The sequence below is a fragment of the Pseudorasbora parva genome, chromosome 9, assembly GCF_024679245.1.
Source record: "Pseudorasbora parva isolate DD20220531a chromosome 9, ASM2467924v1, whole genome shotgun sequence".
In the NCBI taxonomy this organism is placed as follows: Eukaryota; Metazoa; Chordata; class Actinopteri; order Cypriniformes; family Gobionidae; genus Pseudorasbora; species Pseudorasbora parva.
The window spans coordinates 17,595,405-17,615,709 of NC_090180.1; the positions used below are offsets into that span (position 1 = coordinate 17,595,405).

The 20,305-nt window shown below is 36.6% G+C and overlaps 1 protein-coding gene across 1 annotated transcript in view; it reads right to left on the reverse strand.

The window, feature by feature from the left end:
• Positions 1-20,305, reverse strand: part of sgip1b (SH3GL interacting endocytic adaptor 1b) — a 31,717-nt gene that overhangs the window by 8,136 nt on the left and 3,276 nt on the right. The window contains exons 2-21 of the mRNA XM_067454192.1: positions 15,834-15,897; positions 13,610-13,634; positions 13,429-13,485; positions 13,284-13,341; positions 12,985-13,175; positions 12,863-12,874; positions 11,214-11,225; positions 9,750-9,774; positions 9,571-9,646; positions 9,313-9,377; positions 7,232-7,312; positions 6,005-6,079; positions 4,878-5,555; positions 4,074-4,195; positions 3,184-3,337; positions 2,935-3,046; positions 2,679-2,834; positions 764-896; positions 411-613; positions 260-324 (exon numbers count right to left, since the gene is read on the reverse strand). Coding sequence (XP_067310293.1) covers positions 260-324; positions 411-613; positions 764-896; positions 2,679-2,834; positions 2,935-3,046; positions 3,184-3,337; positions 4,074-4,195; positions 4,878-5,555; positions 6,005-6,079; positions 7,232-7,312; positions 9,313-9,377; positions 9,571-9,646; positions 9,750-9,774; positions 11,214-11,225; positions 12,863-12,874; positions 12,985-13,175; positions 13,284-13,341; positions 13,429-13,485; positions 13,610-13,634; positions 15,834-15,897 — 2,364 coding nt within the window. The remainder of the gene's footprint in view (positions 1-259; positions 325-410; positions 614-763; positions 897-2,678; positions 2,835-2,934; positions 3,047-3,183; positions 3,338-4,073; positions 4,196-4,877; positions 5,556-6,004; positions 6,080-7,231; positions 7,313-9,312; positions 9,378-9,570; positions 9,647-9,749; positions 9,775-11,213; positions 11,226-12,862; positions 12,875-12,984; positions 13,176-13,283; positions 13,342-13,428; positions 13,486-13,609; positions 13,635-15,833; positions 15,898-20,305) is intronic.

Here is a 20,305-nt window from a genome sequence, read left to right on the forward strand (position 1 = left end):
AATCCCATACATTTACCCAACTATATACCCTCCCGTCAAAGTGGTTGAAAGTCCAATCGACCAAACGCATCTTAATAAACAGGTATACACAGGGCCTTAGTTGGGCTTTGTGAATTCTTTCCTTAGTAATTCAGTTTACTACCATTAGGGCATTCTGCCAAATGTACCTCATTATACAGTTGCCAACATGAGCTAAACATTCTTGCATAGATGTTAGAGGGCTTCCCTTCCAATCAGTTAATATCTAAAGGGCATTTACCTCCATTTTCAGACCTCTGTGATAGCTCTGGGATTTTCCACGCAATTTTCTGCGTCTCTGGGTTCCTTTAAAAGCAAGAAATTAGCAAACATCACTATACATCAACACATTGCCTCTGCTTTGTAATGTGATTATCTTGATATATCCTTACCAGGTAGCTGGTGGGAGCATGGCCTGGAGTTTGTTCACGCCGCCATCCACAGCTGCCATGAAGTGGATGTTGGTGAGTGGTGTGGGTGTGGCAATAGCCTCTGTGTTGTATTTATAGTCTATCCTGAGGTCTGTGCTGCTGGCATCACCACGCCAGCTCACCGCAAGGTTTAGCGGTGTGGACTGGATCCCTTGAGTGAACACCTGTAAGGACAAATCTTAAATATCATACACTACCACAGAAACATCTGAGAGGTTGACCAGATTAAGACTTAAACCAGATCTTGTGACATATTACAGGTCTTTGTAACATTAAAACATCCTGCAAGATCATGTTTATATACAAAACCTCACCTGGTACTTCAGCATGTCGACATTGTAATATGTGGCCTGTGGCCTCTGCTCAGCCACTTTCTTCAGGTGACTCAACAAGTTTGGCATATTCACCCAGAACTCCTTCGAGTCACCTGTAGGTGGTGTGGTGTCGCTGCAGGATGGAAATAATGTTTAAATAATGATATCTTAAAAGGGCTTCAAAATGTAGCTCAAGATTAGTGCACTATGTAGACCGACCAGAGAGCAGCGTAGTCAAAGGCTGATATAACGACACTGCACTTGTCATTATGATGTCATTATGATAGCAAATAAAATGCACTGAAATGTTTCACACAATATTTACACTTACTGCACATAATGCTACATTAACTGAACTAAAAATTCACAAAAAATATTTAAAATAATAAAATCTCAACTCAATCTCTGTAAGTCAGTAAATTAGTTAACTGGCTATATGCTGATGCAGATAATCTCTAAATGACCAATATAGGGCCAATATACAGGTGCTGGACATATAATTAGAATATCAACAAAAAGTTGATTTATTTCACTAATTCCATTCAAAAAGTGAAACTTGTATATTATATACATTCATTACACACAGACGTTGACAGATGTTTATTTCTTTTAATTTTGATGATTATATTCAGTATCTCAGAAAATTTGAATATCGTGAAAAGGTTCAATATTGAAAGACACCTGGTGCCACACTCTAATCAGCTAATTAACTCAAAACACCTGCAAAGGCCTTTAAATGGTCTCTCAGTCTAGTTGTGTAGGCTACACAATCATGGGTAAGACTGCTGACTTGACAGTTGTCCAAAAGACGACCACTGACATCTTGCATAAGAAGGGCAAGACACAAAAGGTAATTGCAAAAGAGGCTGGCTGTTCACTGAGCTCTGTGTCCAAGTGCATTAATAGAGAGGCAAAATGAAGGAAAAGATGTGGTACAAAAAAAAGTGTACAAGCAATAGGGATAACAGCACCCTGGAAAGAATTATGAAACAAAACCCATTCAAAAATGTGGGGGAGATTTACAAAGAGTGGACTGCAGCTGGAGTCAGTGCTTCAAGAACCACTATGCAAGACATGGGTTTCAAGCTGTCCCATTCCTTGTGTCAAGCCACTTTTCATGTTCATACTTTTCAGTCGGCCAAGATTTCTAAAAAAACATTGTTTGTATTGGTCTGAAGTAGTAGTCTAATTTTCTAAGATATTTTCCTTAGTTGTCAGTTATAATCATCAAAATTAAAAGAAATAAACATTTGAAATATATCAGTCTGTGTGTAATGAAGGAATATAGTCATTCCGAGTCATTCTAATGAGTTCCCAGAAGTAACTGTTGTTTATATAGCATTGCTATACTAGTTTTATTTAGATACTACTAAAGTATTATTGATATTTTCAATTAGACTTTTTTTCAGTTCAGAATTTTTTTCTTCAGTTTTAGTAATTTTAGTACTTCAACTTAGTTTCCATTAAGGCATGTTTTCTAATTTTTGTTAAAAAGTTTCTCATTTACATTAATATTTTAGTTAACAACAACAACACGATTATACAGTAGCTATTTATTGTTTACAGTTTCAACTAAGGATGAACATTATACCATGTTGGTTATTAGCTAATATTATAATTTTCAAATGTATCTGTACTGTTTATTGTTTGATCCAATAGAAGCCAATACTGGATTGATGCATACGATCACACTGTTGTGATTAGAACATTTCATGCATCATGTGATCAACTGCTAAATACAAAAGTGATTTTGTGCTTTAAATATTGGTTTATTGGTATCAGCCATCTCACCTCAGTTTTACAATGGGATGATAACTAACTATTTCTAAAAAAGGTTTACTGAATAACTAAAAACCGAGTTCAAATGAACAATTAATTCACTAGTGGGGTATCCCTACAGCAGGTGTCGTATTACCAGCACAGAAGCTGCGGGTTGGGAAGGACCTGCTCCAGCCGACTGTACTGACTGATGGTGAAGGTCAGCACTGGAGGACTGGGGTGGGTAGAAAAGTGTCTGGTGATCCCTGCTGGGAAAGACAGCACCATCTCACCAGTGATCTTTACCAAACACCTACAACACAGTAAAGACAGAAAAGACAGAAAACATTAAATTCAACCAATTTCAACAAAACATTAACTAAATTCAAAAGCTGACTTTAAAATATGCTTACTTAGTTGGATCTGCTCCTTTAAAGTAGGCGCTGATGGTCTCTGTAAAGGCGGCTGCCACTGGTAGAGTGTCTTGGGGTCCCATCGTGAGAGGACTCGGCCCTCTAGAACATGCTGAAATACAGAAGTAGATCTAATTTTATCTAAAGGTCCCCCAACTTACAGAACTAGAGAAGGCATTATGTCTTGTTATCATCTTCACACAGTATAATCAGCGATAACTGACTTGGGACAGCTGTGTTGTGGCCCACCTGACACAGAGAGGTTCAGTTCTCGGCCTAGTGTAGGTGTGGAGGCTGCGCTCAGAGAGGTGACCGAGGAGATGGAGGATGTGCTCTCAGCTCTGGCCAGAGGAGCAAAGGGTGGAGGACTCCAGGAATGAATTGGGGGGCTGAAGGGACGGGCCTGAGGAGAAACAAAAATAACATCTTAAACCAGGCATTATAAATCTGACTAGCCTTCACAATCCCTTAATGAAGAATTCCCCCCAAAAATTTTGGAGCAGTACATGGGTATAAATACCCATAAATACTGTCGAGATCTTCAGAATTAGTGAGAACAACCAAAGCAAAACATTTTTAAGCCAGTTGTTCTCAAACAGGGCCGTCTGCACACTTTCCAAGGAGGGGAATAAAACAAAACAAGATTTTAATTAGGCTAAAACAGCTACCAATCAAGGTGTATATATTTTATCATGTAGAAATTGAATTGCAATTTGTAAAAAACAAAACAATATTGTATATGCGTTTGTAGGAGTTTCCCTTTGAATCTAATTAGTTTAGTTGTTTAGCTATTCTATATTGCCACTACCACTACATAGTTTTGTATCAAAGTATCAGAAATATGTTAGGGTTGAATGAAGACAACGGCATTTAAAAATAATTTCCGACAACTAACATATGTGTGAATGGTCTCACCAATGCTAAACACCCAGAACACTGTTGCCTATGTGAACAGCATATTTGTGTATTTACTGATATTTACTGAAGTCATTCGGATAATTTTACGATAATTTACTGCGATTACTGTGGGCTAATCTTTTTGACAATGGGTTGGGAACCACTAGGTATCTTAATGTCTTAGGCGTCTTCTTTTGAGGTGGCATTTTTCGAATGTTCCACAGCAGTGGAGAAAGTCATACCAGATCTGCTAAGTTGGGTTTTCCAGGTGGTAATTTTGGTCGTGATGATGGTCTTGGTGGTAGAGGCGGGATGGGGCTGCCAGCAGACAATGGAGTGCCAGCACGTGCAGGGGATGATGGCCCTAAGAACATTAATTCAGATTATTATTACAGAAGTACTATGGTTTATCATTAAATTAATTTATCACGAATTATAATAATTTTATTAAAGGAATAGTTCACACAAAAATGATCCCATAATTTACTCACCTTCAAGTCATCCTAGGTATATATGACTTTAATTCAGCGAACACAATCTGAGTTATATTAATTAATATCCTGAATCTTTTGAGCTTTAAAGTGGCATTGACTAGTGAGTTTTTGAAGCTCCAAAAGTAATCCATACTACTCCAGTGGGTTAATAAATGCCTTCTGAAGTGAAAAGTGATGGGCTTTTGTGAGAAAAATATTAATATTTAAAACTTTACCAACTATAAATCACTGGCTCCCGGCACTGTATGCATTAAGCTCACATGAGAAGTAATGCAGGAGCACAGAAGATGTTTACATCAAGCATGCAAACAAGAATGTGCATACAGTATGATCATTGAACAGAAGCAATGGTTTATAGTTTAATCTTTCTTACACACACCTATCGTTTCACTTCAGAAGATTGATTCATCTGCTGCGGTTGTATGGTTTACTGTTGTGTTCGATGTGTCAAACTATGTTTGTTAAGAAAGTCATATACTGTACTACTGGAACAGCATGAGTATGAGTAATTTTTGGATTGAGTATCCCTTTCAGTAACAACTGCTAACTTACCACTGCCGGGCCCGGGGGAGCCCATCACACTCCTGTAAGTAGGAGGGGGCAAAGGAGGTGGGGTTCCTCTGAAGCTTCCTGCTGCAATGTCTTTGGGTGATGTGCCAAACACAGTAAACTCGTCCCTCATGCTCGCCAGGTCAGGGGTTCTTCTACTGTCGTCTCTCAAGGTGAGAGGGGAAGGTATGGCTCCATGTGGAGGGTGATCCGCTGGCAGGAAGGGTAGTCCAGGGCTGGCAGGGCTGACGGGGGACTCTTGGGTGAGCTCAGACTCTGGAAGCTGAAAGCAGCAGGGGAGGTCTAGGGGACTCAGAGGAGAGTCTAAGGGTGGTGGTGGTGGAGGTGAATCTGGTGGCGGGATAGAGTGGAGGAGGGGAGGGGGTGAGATGGGAGGTGGCAAGTTGAGTGGCGAGGTCGGGGGCGAGTCCGCAGGGGAAGAGGACAGAGGTGGGGAAGGGGCGGGTTCATCTGGTGGAGGAGGTCTGGCAGGAGAGCCCTCACTGAAGCTCACCCAACTGCACTGCACCACATCTGATCCAGACTTGGGCGTCTCTACAGGCCCAAAAACACTGTCCAAGTCAGGCATAAATGCCCCTGCGGCCGGGTCAGATAATGAGGCATCCTGATAGGCTGAAGCTGATCCATCTCCTCTCACACTAGGCACCACACTATAATAACCTGCTCGGACAGAACAACAATGAACTGTCAAATTATCGTCCATCTTTCAACACCACAAACTAGGGGTGTGCAATATGTATTGCATATATGTAAATTGTTGTTTTAACAATGTTAAACTAACCCTTTAAGGTGGCAAGTATGGTCCTTTAATAAAAACATACATTTCTGTCTCTGCTGTGACAGCGCATAGAAAATGAAAAATATGAAAAGCTTTGGGAGTCAGCTGTCCACGACAGACCTAAATCACTAAAGGTACCAGCACAAAAAACATTTTGTTACTGACAAAACCTAGAAAATATTGGGATTAATTTTTGTCAATATCGCCCACCCCTACCACAAACATAAAGCTGGGAACAAATATTACGGACAAAGACAATCCTGAACAGGAACTTTGAAAAGAATGAAAATGACGTGTTTTTTGATGCTAAATTGGAACTGTCAGTACGTACCAGAGGATTCTAGAGAGCTAGAGCTGCGTCCAGGTGGGGTGACAGAAATGTTCTTTGGAGGAAGTGGAGGCGGAACTGAAAAGACAGATGACATGTTCGGAAAGAAGTACTACCTACAACAATCAACATTTAAACAGCAAGCAGCTACTCTGTCATTTGAACTCATCATATGATGCGTGAGATGTTACAAATTATGGCTAATATTATGTCACTGTAGTGGCATGACAACACCACAGTCCTTCACATCCTCTTTACTGTGTCACTTACTTTGGGCACAACATTCCTCAAACATCTTCCTATACTTGTAATGAGAAGTGATAATCAACGAAAGAGAAGCTTTGAAGGCTCCCTGTGGTTTTCAGTAAAAATAAGTTATATTTTTATTAAGTATTAGTAATATGAATTAAAATAGTATTACTAGCAGTAGTGTTAGTAGTAGTGGCTGTACTTTATAGCCATATGTGTATACAATATATTCAAACTTTTTGGGCCAAATATTGCCGTGATTGCACAGCTCACGTCTGGTGTTAGTTCTTTTTTTATTGTGTCGCAGCATCACTGATTATGATGGGCTCTATTGTCTTTTGCCGCGCTGTGCTGTACCGCTCATATCTGGTGTTAGTTATTTTTTTTTTACACTTTTGTACAGTTGTGCTTACAAACGCTCTCTCCACAAATTAAACGCAAAATAAAAAGTTAAAGAATTTGACTAATAGCATTATTCCCACCGCCATTTTTTTTTGCCCTACAGATATTGTGAGAGTATTTGTGAATAATTTTGTCCATGATAATCTTGTAGTGAAAAATCTGATCAGCTTGCTAAAGTTTTTCTTGTGTTTATTAGGAATGCAGAAATTAAGTTATTTTTGACTTATACTGATAAAATAAATGTTTTGTTATATTATGGCCAAAATAAATGACTTTTAAATAAAGTGGATTCTTGGCTTTTTGTGTGACCTGTTCAAATCTTAATCACATCATGGTGCTAATACATGATGTTTTCTGGCTAATCTTTTAGATCCATTTGCACTCTGAGGTGAGCTGTGAAATGTGATGCTTTTTAGTATTTAATCCCTTTCATTAGGAACTACTTTAGTGTCGCCATTGTGTGTTTTATTGGTGCCTTTACTGTGACAGTTTTGAAGCCTATCAAAAACATTTTAGACATTTGACATGCCTAGCCATGAAGTGCAGGAGTACAGTGAGATGATGAATGTGGTGTAGTACCTGAAGTGGGCAGAGATCTGCTCAGAACACAGGTGGAGAGAGAAGCGGACTGACACCAGGGCTCCGGCTCAGCCAGGAATACTGTCATTAACATTAATGAAAGAAACACTCATCAATATAATCCTTGACCAACACAAATATTTCATAAGCCAAAGCAAGCAAGACACGGAAGAAAATTCTTTACATATCAGTTACATTTTTTTTTCTAAAACTTCTGATAAAGTTGAACCTGTTAACCCCCTTTTAGAGCATAGATTTTTACCTTAAATGGTTGTAATTCATGAATGCTTAGGAATACAGATAAAGACACTCAGCATATTAAGTGGAAGCAGCTTGCAAAAATAAAAGTTTAAGATAACATTTTGGACCCTAAAATTGCTAGAAAAACAAAGCCATTTGTCTAACCAAGTTGTGTGTTCCAAATTTGTAGTTGATATTACAAAAATGTAAGGTTTTAATGTAGCTTTAAATGTTAACACAATGTCCGATTTCAAAACGGTATTCATAGGATGATTTTTGAGTGTTTAAAGTACCCCTGTTATGCTTTTTCAAATATAACATTTAGATTACATTTAGTGTTTAATATAGCTGTTTATTTAAATATTGTTATATTGTTTAAATTGTTTATTGTTTAAACAATTTAAGCTATATTGTTTAAAATTATTGTTTCTTAAAATAAAGAATCGGATCTAAACAATTCCAGTGGCACTTGCTGTTACACACCTATGTGACAATGTAACACATTTGCATAATGCCAGTGAACAACAACCAACACTGTACACTGTAGTTGTAGCTGAGGCCTGGAAAAGTTTGGTTTTTTGTTGATGTAGAGAAGATGGTAATTTTAGCTTCAAAAGGACTAATTGATATGGAGGCGCTGGAATTGATATGGAAAGACCAATGCCATTGTTACGGTATCTCAATATGTGCTGAAGAAGTTCCAGAGCTGAAATTCAGATATGGTAATAGGTGATTTGTTTCTTGCACGTGTTGTAAGTGGTCGACCAATTACAACAGACTGGGCCATCTGACCAATCAGAGCAGAGTAGACCAATCACAACAGACTGGGCCATCTGACTAATCAGAGAAGATCAGAGGGTTACTTCAGCGATTAGCATATGGCTTTGTATCAGTAGAAACCCTGGAGTATATTCAAATGATTGTAAAAGCATTCTGGGAATTGTTGTCTTTCATCCCCATGAGACAAAAATACATTTTCCTGTCCTTCTCAGTCTAGAAGGCACCAAATTAAAAAATAATTTCACATTTCTACTACATTAATGACCCAGTTTAAATACAGATTTATCTTCCCAGCGCTGAAGTACTCCTTTAAGCTCTTGGAAAGAAGGGGTTTATAGAGATTGAATCTTCGAACTAACAGTTTTTAGGCTCTGCGTTTTTAGACACCATCTAAGTTGATGCTGCAATATATATTATGAGAAAAAAATTTTTTTGTTGAAATTTTATGCATGTAAACCTTCTAAGACAACTTCTTAGTTAAATTAGGAACATTTAAAAAATAGCAAAATAGGGGCATTTAAGTTTTCAAATGATACCTAATTTATGATCATTACTAAAATATGTGGTGGTAAAAAAGCCAACAAAAAAGTGTGCCAAGTATTCTGCTATAGAGATTCTTACAGTTAAAGGGATAGTTTCCCTTTAACTGTAAGATAATTCTGTCATCATTTACTCACCCTCATGTTGTTCCAGCATGTATGAGTTTCTTTCTTCTGCTGAACACAAAAGAAGATATTTAGAAGAATTTTGTAACCAAGCACATAGAACAATTATTCACTACCATAGTATTTTCCCCCTACTATGGTAGTCAATGGTTGTTCTATCTGCTTGGTTGCAAACATTCTTCAAAACATCTTCTTAGATATTTTGACAGAAGACATAAACTCATACAGGTTTGGAACAAATTAAGGGTAAGTAAATGATGACAAATTTTTTATTTTTGGGTGAACGTTAATAATGTAATCGTGCAAACCACAAATAACATTTTGCCACATAAACTTACTCAGCAATGTTAAGTTATTTAAAACTACAAATGTAACTTTCCATAATGAAAGCTTTACCTTCTGAGTTGTGTGCTTCAAAGTTGGTCTCAAAAGGTGGGCCGAAAAACGATGCTGTGTTTTCTCTTTTTATGTAAGACAGAAGAAAAACAACAAGTTCAAAACATACCCTCACCCAGTGAAATCTAGAAATGTGAATAATATTTACTAATATTACTTAGTAAATATTAATATTACTTAGTATTGTTACTAATATTATATAATTCAATAGTGAACAGAACCACAAAGTTCCATAAGGGTTTATGATGGCACACTAACCTGGGCGGGTCTGAACAAGGCCCTGGGGTTGTCGTGGGTGTTGGAGTAGATCGTCTTGGTCTGGCAATCTCCTCACCTGGAATATGCAAAAAATAATATTTAAAAATGACTACTATGATCGACAAACTAGAGTGATATGACAATACAAGTCAAGTCGATATTTCCAAATTAACACTCACTTGACAGGTTTCGTTTCATCTGGCACTGAAACAAAGGTCACAGAAAAAGATAATGGCAATAACAAAGACATTTAAGGACCACAAACACTATACAACATTTATATTACTGGTAAGCGACATGAGGGGATAGAAACTCATTTACTTTGATATCCACACATGCATTTGGTAACAAAAGGTAATTGCGACTTTTCATCTCACAATTATTTTTTCACAGAATTCGAAGTTATAAAGTCAGAATTGTGAGATACACCGATCAGGCATAACATTATGACCTAATATTGTGTTTGTCCCCCTTTTGCTGCCAAAACAGCCCTGACCCTTCGAGGCATGGACTCCACTAGACCCCTAAAGGTTTGCTTTGGTATCTGGCACCAAGATATTAACAGGAGATCCTTTAAGTCCTGTAAGTTGTCCTGTAACTTGTTTGTTCAGCACATCTCAGACACTTGATTGGACTGAGATCTAGGGAAATTTGGGGCCAAGTCAATACCTTAAACTCGTTGTGCTCCTCAAACCATTCCTGACTGTGGCAGGCGCATTATCCTGCTGAATAAACCATGGGAATACCATTTCCATGAAAGGGTGTACATGGTTTGCAACCGTCCTTAGATAGGAGGTATGTCATAGTGCATCCTGGTGTCATGTGTTCCCCAGGTAAGCAACGCACATGCAACTGGCCATCCATGTGATGTAAAAGAAAACCTGATTCATTAGACCACCTTCTTCCATTGTTTCATGGTCCAGTTCTAATGCTCACATGCCCTGTTGGTGCTCAGAGTTTTGTTGTAGTTTATATTACACAATTCAGAAGTGTGAGAAATTGTAAGGAAAAAAGTCTCAATTGTGAGATAAAAACTCTCATTATCATAATTTAATTATATATAATATGACCAAAATTGAAATGACCAAATGAAAGAGACAAAACAATAGAACTAATATTAGAAAACTATAGTAAATTCTGATTAGATGAGCCACAGTCAAAAGTGAAAATATATGCATAACTGTGACCAGTAACAACATACTATTTTTAGCAAATGCTTAAGGAAAAATCTCTACTCATTGACACATTTCTACCACTGCACTGAATATACTGTCAAATCATGAGCGATAACATGTATTATTTGGCACCTGGATACTGTTTTCCATTAGTTCCATTTATCAAAACTAACAACGCTTCTATGACACAACCGATGAGCGTCCAACATCTTTAGCTAATGGAGTCTAGGTGCCAACACTGAACTCCATCTGAAATTCATGCATGCTGAAGCTGCAGATGATATCAAGAATCTAATCATTTACTCATATTGATCCATGAGGGTATCAAGCTGTCAGTACAGCAGTAACACAACATGAAGCATCCTCACAATGAAATGTTCAGTGTAACACAAAGCTTCTATTGCGCATGCAGTAGCAACATCAGACCTCTATATATTTATGTATTATATTTACAAGAACCATACTTACTGGACTTCGTCTCTGAGATCAGCAAAAAAGGAGAAAGAACAGACCTGGTCAGAGAGCGAGTGACAGATCAGTACTATTAACAAAAACAATATTTAGGAGAGGAAAACGTGTGATGGATCTTTCGTCACCCAGTGCACACAGACCAAACCAACAACACATGAAACAACATGCTCTCTAGTAATTAAGTTTAGTTAGCAAAATTGCTACTAATTGTATGTGATATGAAAAAGTTAAATAAAAAATGAGAGGAGCAAGAAGCACACTTCTGCATTATACATGACACATAAATGCATTATAAATGTACAACATGTTACTAGCAACATTATGTTTATGAGTTTATATAACTTGAATATTGCATCTGCGTATTGCAAGTTGCTTTGTATAAAAGGATCTGAAAAATTCATGAATGTAAATATACATAAAGCCAGTCATTCACATAAATGACATAATTTCAATAAAAAATATGAAAATGTTTATTTAAACAGTTCTAGGGATGCAGCAATATTAAAATTCTGAATGATACTGAATGTTAAATAAGGATATGCTATGTTACGGACAACAAATATATTATTACAATATACAAATTCTATATTATTTTGTCTAAAGAACAAAAATAAATGTTTTGAAATAGTATGAGTATACAAGTCAACAAACAATGTGAAATAATAATAAAATGTAATATAATACTGTTCAAAAATCAAATTGGGGTCAGTACAATTTTTTTGTGAAGAAATGAATACTTTCATTCAGCAAGGATGCATTACATTGATCAGTAACAGTAAAGGAATTTATAATGTTACAAAATGTTTCTATTTTAATGCTGTTCTTTTGATCTTTCTATAACTCAAAGAAAACATATGTATCATGGTTTCCACAAAAATATTAAAATAACTGTTTTCAATAGTAATAATAGTAATACATGTTTTTTTTCACCATCAAATCATCTTAGAATGATTCCTGAGGATCACTTTGGGGTATAATATGTCACAGTTTACTTTATTTTGCTATTGTTGCTTACATTAAAGTTGTCATGAACATGAACTTTTTAATTTTTTTCATGTTGTTGTCTGAGGTCAATTAATAACATTTGTGTTGTTTTTAAATTAAAAAACATCATAATGAATAAACAATCTATTTTCTACACTGGTTTTGACAATTAACTTTTATATATCAAAGGAAGGGAAAGTTGAATTTCTCAATTCATCACCACTAGAAAAAATTGCATTGGTGTCTAAATAATTTTTGGTTTGACTGTATGTTTAAAAAGTGTATGTTCATTTTGAGTTTTGCTTATGATTATATTAAACACTTATTAAATGATATATTAAAATAATTTTAAGTATTAAAAGTATTTAAGTATTTTAAGTATTACATGAAATAATAAAAAGTAGTGGAGATGAGCATGCACAAAAACCCAATATCGACAGACACCAATAAAAATAAATCTCTTCTAAGTCAAGGTTATTTATGCATTTCAGATTAATTTCAAGCATTGCTGATTATGGTTAAATTTAGCCGGATTGAACTTCCATGTTTCCAATATAGCACTTTAGATGGATTCATGTTTTGCCATCACGATCCTGAGAGCTAAGGTAAACTAAACTAAGGTAAAACATGGATGTGACAGGAGTGTAAAAACACTTGCTTACCGGACTCTTTCTCTGTGTGAGGAAACAGAAGAACAGAGGAGAAGAACATAGAGAAGAACAATATTAGAATGTGAATACTATTATGGGACATCAGCAGTGTACATCAAAACTTGGAGACAAACCAGAGGGGAAGGAGAGATGGCCAGTGTCCCCACTGAGGCCTTCAGCTCATCCATAGTAGATACTGTGCAGTGTCCACTGTTTGCAGTCAACGGCTTGATCTTGATCTTAAATTTCTTTCCATGCTCCTCCTCTCCCTCTCCCTCTCCCTCTGACTCACTGGAGGAGCAGAACGTCTTGACTTTTGGAGCTGGTGAGTCTTGTTAAGGAATTTCATTGTTTTTTACTATTATTTTTTACAAATTAAAGGTCAGAAAATATGAGAAATTATCAGTATGTATGTGAAGACTGAAAAGGATATTCCCCCCTTGTTCTCCAGGTTTAACGCTGTACCCTTCATCATCCACATCAGGAGAGTTCTGTTATTGTACAGACAAACACAAGGCATTACATTCAAACTAATATAAAACAGTATTAAAAATCAGCATTCAGAGAGATTTACTTACATATCGATCCCAGTCGATCTCACCGTAAAATCCATTAGGTGCACCATTTGCTTTTTTCTGGGAATAAAACATACGGGATGAGACATTTTTAGAATGATCACAATGAAATATTAATTCATAACACTACACAAAGTACGTTTATAGACTATTTATTCACTTTCATAGATTATGTTGTACTCACAGATTTTTCTTTGTCTGGTGATCCACTGAAAAGATAAAAGCAATTGTTCAGAGTATCAGATTTCAGATATAAGACTGAATGATAAGTATATACAATTAACTTCAGATTTAGCAAATGTATTGGTTATATAGATAATATAATGTGGCCCTATACAATTGTTACTATGCTCAGACCCAGCTTCAGATGGATCTGGCTATTGCATAAAAAAATAGAACAAACTAGCATGTCTGTATTTTGTTGTATTGTGAGTATTTGCAGTGTGTTTCTGTGTGTTGTTGCGTTTGTGAGTATTTACAGCATTTCTGTATTTGGTTGCTTGTGAGTCTTTGCAGTGTGTTTTTTTGTATTTGGTTGCGTTGTGAGTATTTGCAGCATGTTTCTGTGTTTGGTTGTGTTGTGAGTATTTGCAGTGTGTTTCTGTATTCGGTTGTGTTGTGAGTATTTGCAGTGTGTTTCTGTGTTTGGTTGTGTTGTGAGCATTTGCAGCGTGTTTCTGTGTTTGGTTGTGTTGTGAGCATTTGCAGCGTGTTTCTGTGTTTGGTTGTGTTGTGAGCATTTGCAGCGTGTTTATGTGTTTGGTTGTGTTGTGAGCATTTGCAGCGTGTTTATGTGTTTGGTTGTGTTGTGAGTATTTGCAGTATGTTTCTGTGTTTGGTTGTGTTGTGAGTATTTGCAGTGTGTTTCTGTTTTGTTGCATTGTGAGTATTTGCAGGAGGTTTCTTTATTTGGTTGCGTTGTGAGTATTTGCAGTGTGTTTCTGTGTTTGGTTGCGTTTGTGAGTATTTGCAGCGTGTTTCTGTGTTTGGTTGTGTTGTGAGTATTTGCAGCATTTTTCTGTGTTTGGTTGCGTTGTGAGTATTTGCAGTGTGTTTCTGTATTTGGTTGTGTTGTGAGTATTTGCAGTGTGTTTCTGTGTTTGGTTGTGTTGTGAGTATTTGCAGCATTTTTCTGTGTTTGGTTGCGTTGTGAGTATTTGCAGTGTGTTTCTGTATTTGGTTGTGTTGTGAGTATTTGCAGTGTGTTTCTGTGTTTTGTTGCGTTGTGAGTATTTGCAGTGTGTTTCTGTGTTTGGTTGCGTTGTGAGTATTTGCAGTGTGTTTCTGTGTTTGGTTGCGTTGTGAGTATTTGCAGTGTGTTTCTGTGTTTGGTTGCATTGTGAGTATTTGCAGTGTGTTTCTGTATTCGGTTGCATTGTGAGTATTTGCAGTGTGTTTCTGTGTTTGGTTGTATTGTGAGTATTTGCAGTGTGTTTCTGTGTTTGGTTGCATTGTGAGTATTTGCAGTGTGTTTCTGTGTTTGGTTGTGTTGTGAGTATTTGCAGTGTGTTTCTGTATTCGGTTGCATTGTGAGTATTTGCAGTGTGTTTCTGTGTTTGGTTGTATTGTGAGTATTTGCAGTGTGTTTCTGTGTTTGGTTGCATTGTGAGTATTTGCAGCATGTTTCCGTGTGTGATTACGTTGTGAGTATTTGCAGTGCGTTTCTGTGTTTGGTTGCGCTGTGAGTATTTGCAGTGTGTTTCTGTGTTTGGTTGCAATGTTGAGTATTTGCAGTGTGTTTCTGTATTTGGTTGAGTTGTGAGTATTTGCAGTGTGTTTCTGTGTTTGGTTACGTTTGTGAGTATTTGCAGCATGTTTCTGTGTTTGGTTGTGTTGTGAGTATTTGCAGTGTGTTTCTGTGTTTGGTCACTTTGTAAGCATTTGCAGCAGATTTGTTGTCAAGATTTTTTTAATGTGCTGGTGTTTTTTCTATTTGCTTATGCTTCTTCCAGTTACAACTCGTTACAGCTAGTCTTGGCCACTAAATAATAATATATATATATAAATTGTTGTGTGGTAATGCAGATCCTGGAGTCAAAAAGTCTGAAAGAACCACTGCACTAAACAGCATGAAAACACACAAAACATTTGGTTGGCCTATTGTGCATGTTGGTCAAATGGTCTTTTCCTATCTAAAATAGAAATTCTTGGCCAAAATAAGCTTCAGATTGGAGCAGACTTCATGCCAATTGTAAAAGACTGGCTATGCTGCTAATATACATTTGACAAAATTACAGTGAGTCAAATCTTAGCAATGCATAATCATTGTAGAAAGCACAATTCACTCGAATCACAATAAACAAGGCTGTGCCAAGTTGGGTAGCTCTACACATGAGTGAGCAAATCAGAATATCCTGTAGAGATCTGTGCAGAGCTGATGTCCACGGTCAAATCATGTTCTTACTCACGTGGAGTCACTGTCCTTTTCTTTCTTCCGTATCCCGAAGGCCTTTCGGGTACGCTTCTTCAGTCCTGTTAAAAATCATGTTTATTGTCAGGAACCAAATAATACACAGTTTCTCGAGTGACAAGAAAAATAATCTCAGTCAATCTTGATGAAATGTATATCTATACTACTGTTCAAAAGTCTGGGGTCAGTAAGATTTATACATTTTGAAAGAAGTAATTTTTCAACAAGTATGCATTTATTTATTCAGTTAAACAATAATATGGTGCAATATTTTACATTTATACATTTTAAAGATTTTTTTCTATTTTAATATATTTTATTAAATAAAATAATAGTCTTCGGTGTCACATGATCCTTTAGAAATCATTCTAATGCTGACTTGGTGCTCAAGATTTATTTTTTTTTATGTTGAAAACAGTTGTGCTGCATAATATTTGTAATATAACTTACTGACCTCAAACTTTTGGATGGTAAAGTACCCATATCTGTATATAATTTTCTCTTTTTGTAAATTATAGTACTGCAATTTAATCTTTTTAATGTTGTGCATTAATACATATAGCTTCAAAGGACTCCAAGATAGGATAACAATCTAACAATGCTCTAAGATGTTTTGCTTATGTTTATTTAAAGGTATTCTATGTAACTTTTGGTGCCTTAAAAGTTAATAAACAAAACTGCATGGGTCTTGCAGAAAAACATTGTAGCCAGAACTACTTCTCTCTCTTTATGCCAAATTATTATATGTGTACCACCAATTTAATTTAATTTGATTACATTAATATTTTAGTTAACTTTTAACTGCTGTAAAAAGCACCTTATTTGTTTAAAGTGTTTGCAAACCATATGTTATTGCACTTTTGTTCATTTAGCAGCACTTTTGTATTCATTATTGAATTTTGCGCATACTGCGATTAATCACGATTAAACATTTTAATCGTTACCCAGCACTAGATGAAATGTATGCCTTTTTCCACTGACTTTCTATGATGTTCAAAGCGACTTTAAGGATACTGATTGGACGAAGGCAGCTGTAAGACTCTGAGATGGCAAACAGGAACATGGTTTGTGTGACATTAGCAATATAGTATTAGTTGTTTGATAACATAGTCAAGCAAAAGGCTTCAGATTAATTACTGTTATGTGTCTGACAATGAAGAGAGTAATACATAAAACGCATTACCATTCTGATACATTAACCTCTATATGAACCTGTATAATTCCCTCTTCCACTTATTCTCAATCAGTTATTGGTTCAAACATATATGGCTGAATTAAACCAGTATTTTCATTTGCAATTGTGCAGCTTTTACTACAGTAAAGTTGAGCGAGTGGGTCTCTGACGGATGTGAGTGAGTGGAGGCGGATACTAATTTGCATATTCGTTGATGCGTATACTAAATGAAGCAAGTAGTTACATTCAAGCCATTTTCATGAATAATTTTTTACAGGAAAAAACAAAACATTTAAAATATAATATTTTGGTGATCAAAAACTATTGTTAAGGGATAAAATGATTGACTACAAAGGGACTTTAAGGAAACTTTCCATTTTATCATTTTGGAAACATTTTTACAAATAAATAATAAATAAATAACGTTTTGAGAACATTTTTAAAGACAGATAACTTTGAACAAACATTCTATTAACATTATTGTAGGAATATTTGTTCATAACTTTGAGGGAACATTGGCAGAATGTTAGCCAAAGTTCTGAGAATGTTCCTGTTAGCTGAGTTTGGATAAGAGATTTTGCTAAAAACATAAGTACAAAAGTATGAATATTTGCAATTTAATTTATTTTTTTATGAAGTACAATGTCAAGCTGCTACCACTGTTTGTTATCAACTACCCAAACACAAAGCATAAATGCAGTGGTAAGTAAAATGTGGAGAGTTAAATTCACTGACATCTGAAAAACAAATACTCTGAATACAGTCACCAGGGGAGTGACATTTTAAATACATAAATATTTCAACATCTGCAACTAAAATGCAAAAATATTTTTCTCCAAGACCTCATTCTAAATGGACTGAATTAAATGATGAAACTTTTTTATTATTATTGCATCAAGGCAAATGACCCATGCAACTTTGTACTGGGATTCACAGTGCATGTTTGACCTGGATGACCAAATCTGAAATGAGGCCATGCAGTCATTTACTGGTGGAAGGGTGTCAGCAACAGCAATTATGCAAGATCTAATGCTTATTTTGCAATATTTTCTTTTTCTTAATGTGCCAGTTAACTTATACGAAGAAACAAGCGTGCCTAAGGACTGGCAGCATGGTCGATATTAACAGACAAAGCAACAGAATTTATAGCCTGAAGAACTTGGCACACGGGACACGCTTGAGGATCTTAGTGCAAAAGCTTCTAGTTGTGTGTTCACCCATCATGCCTCTAGTCTAGAAGACCTCTAGGGAAAAGTTGACATTTCCTCCTCCGCTTGGCTAAAATTGAAGCAATTAATTTGAGCTACTCCAAAACAAATACAAAGAGATGAAGCTTGGTAACTACTTTAACATTTGAATCCCACAATGCCATTAAATGAAGACAGGAATAGTTCACATTTACACACCCTTATGTCGTTCAGCGACCATATTCCTTTCTTTCTTCTGTAGAACTCAAAAGGAGAAATTTTGAGGAAAGTAGTGGTTGTTCTTTTTTATTTAATTTTATTTATTTTATTTACAATAATTGATTGCAATGATAATTTGGACTAACTTTTAAGCTTCAAAAATTATACATGTCTTCTGAACCATTCAATAGTCTCAATAGTCAAAGTGAAATTCAAGCTATTTGCTGATAATCCAGTGAGATGTTAAAGCCACAATATGTAATTTTTGCCGCTAGAGGTCGCTTATTCAAGACAAAGGCGTAGCTTGAGGACACCTTGATATTGCGGAATCATGGGAGTTGTTGTCTTCACATCTACAGCCAGTGGAAAAGAATCAGTTGGGACTCGGCCACTGGAGCAATTACTAATGTGAGAAAAACGTGACATGCGGTTTGACAGCAGTGGAGCTTTTATTATGCCTTGCTTGACTGCTTCCGCTTCTTTCAGTCATGCGTATGTGGGGTAACGCAGGGCTGTTTTATCATATTAGATACATTTGATTGTGTTAAAAGTTACTAGGGTTGGGTAAAAATATTGATTCATCAATGCATTGCAATTATTTGTTTCTCAATTCAATATCGGTTAATCAAATCCAATGAAACGATTCAGCCCACCGGCCAGTGGCGGCACTGTGGGCAACATTCGTGAGACCGTTCAGTTTTGTACAAGACACGCTTTACCAAAACCACAAGATGGCAGGCAGCAGCAGCACTCTGTTCAAGCCTGCACTGTCAACGTTAAAAGCCGACATTTGGGCTTATTCTGGAAAGCCAAAGGTTCTCTGATCAGCTGTTCAGTGTTATTTGTTAACAAAATAGCATTTTGTAATGTCATAATATCTATGGTTGCACTTTTTTATGAGTATGCACATTTTGTGCTTCTGTTTACTTTTCTTTTATAACTTGAATGTATAGGAAGAAAGAAATATAATTTCTACTACTTAGAGTTACAGTGAGAAAAATAAGTATTTGAACACCCTGCTATTTTGCAAGTTGTCCCACTTGGAAATCATGGAGGGGTCTGAAATTGTCATCGTAGGTGCATGTCCACTGTGAGACATAATCTAAATAAAAAAAATCCAGGAATCACAATGTATGATTTTTTTAAACAATTTATTTGCATGATACAGCTGCAAATAAGGATTGGAACACCTGAGAAAATCAATGTTAATATTTGGTACAGTAGCCTTTGTTTGCAATTACAGAGGTCAAACATTTCCTGTAGTTTTTCACCAGGTTTACACACACTGCAGGAGGGATTTTGGCCCACTCCTCCACGCAGATCTTCTCTAGATCAGTCAGGTTTCTGGCCTGTCATTGAGAAACACGGAGTTTGAGCTCCCTCCAAAGATTCTCTATTGGGTTTAGGTCTGACCACTCCTTGGTTATCCTGGTTGTGTGCTTCAGGTCATTGTCATGTTGGAAAACCCAGCCTCGACCAATCTAAAATGCTCTAACTGAGGGAAGGACGTTGTTCCCAAAATCTCGCAATACATGGCCCTGTTCATTCTCTTCTTAATACAGTGCAGTCGCCCTGTCCCATGTGCAGAAAAACACCCCTAAAGCATGATGCTACCACTCCCATGCTTCACAGTAGGGATGGTGTTCTTGGGATGGTACTCATCGTTCTTCTTCCTCCAAAAATGTTTAGTGGAATTATGACCAAAAAGTTCCATTTTGGTGTCATCTGACCACATGGCTTTCTCCCATGACTCCTCTGGATCATCCAGATGGTCATTAGCAAACTTAAGACGGGCCAGCACATGTGCTGGTTTAAGCAGGGGAACCTTCCGTGCCATGCATGATTTCAAACCAACTGTGGTCCCAGCTCTTTTCAGGTCATTGACCAGCT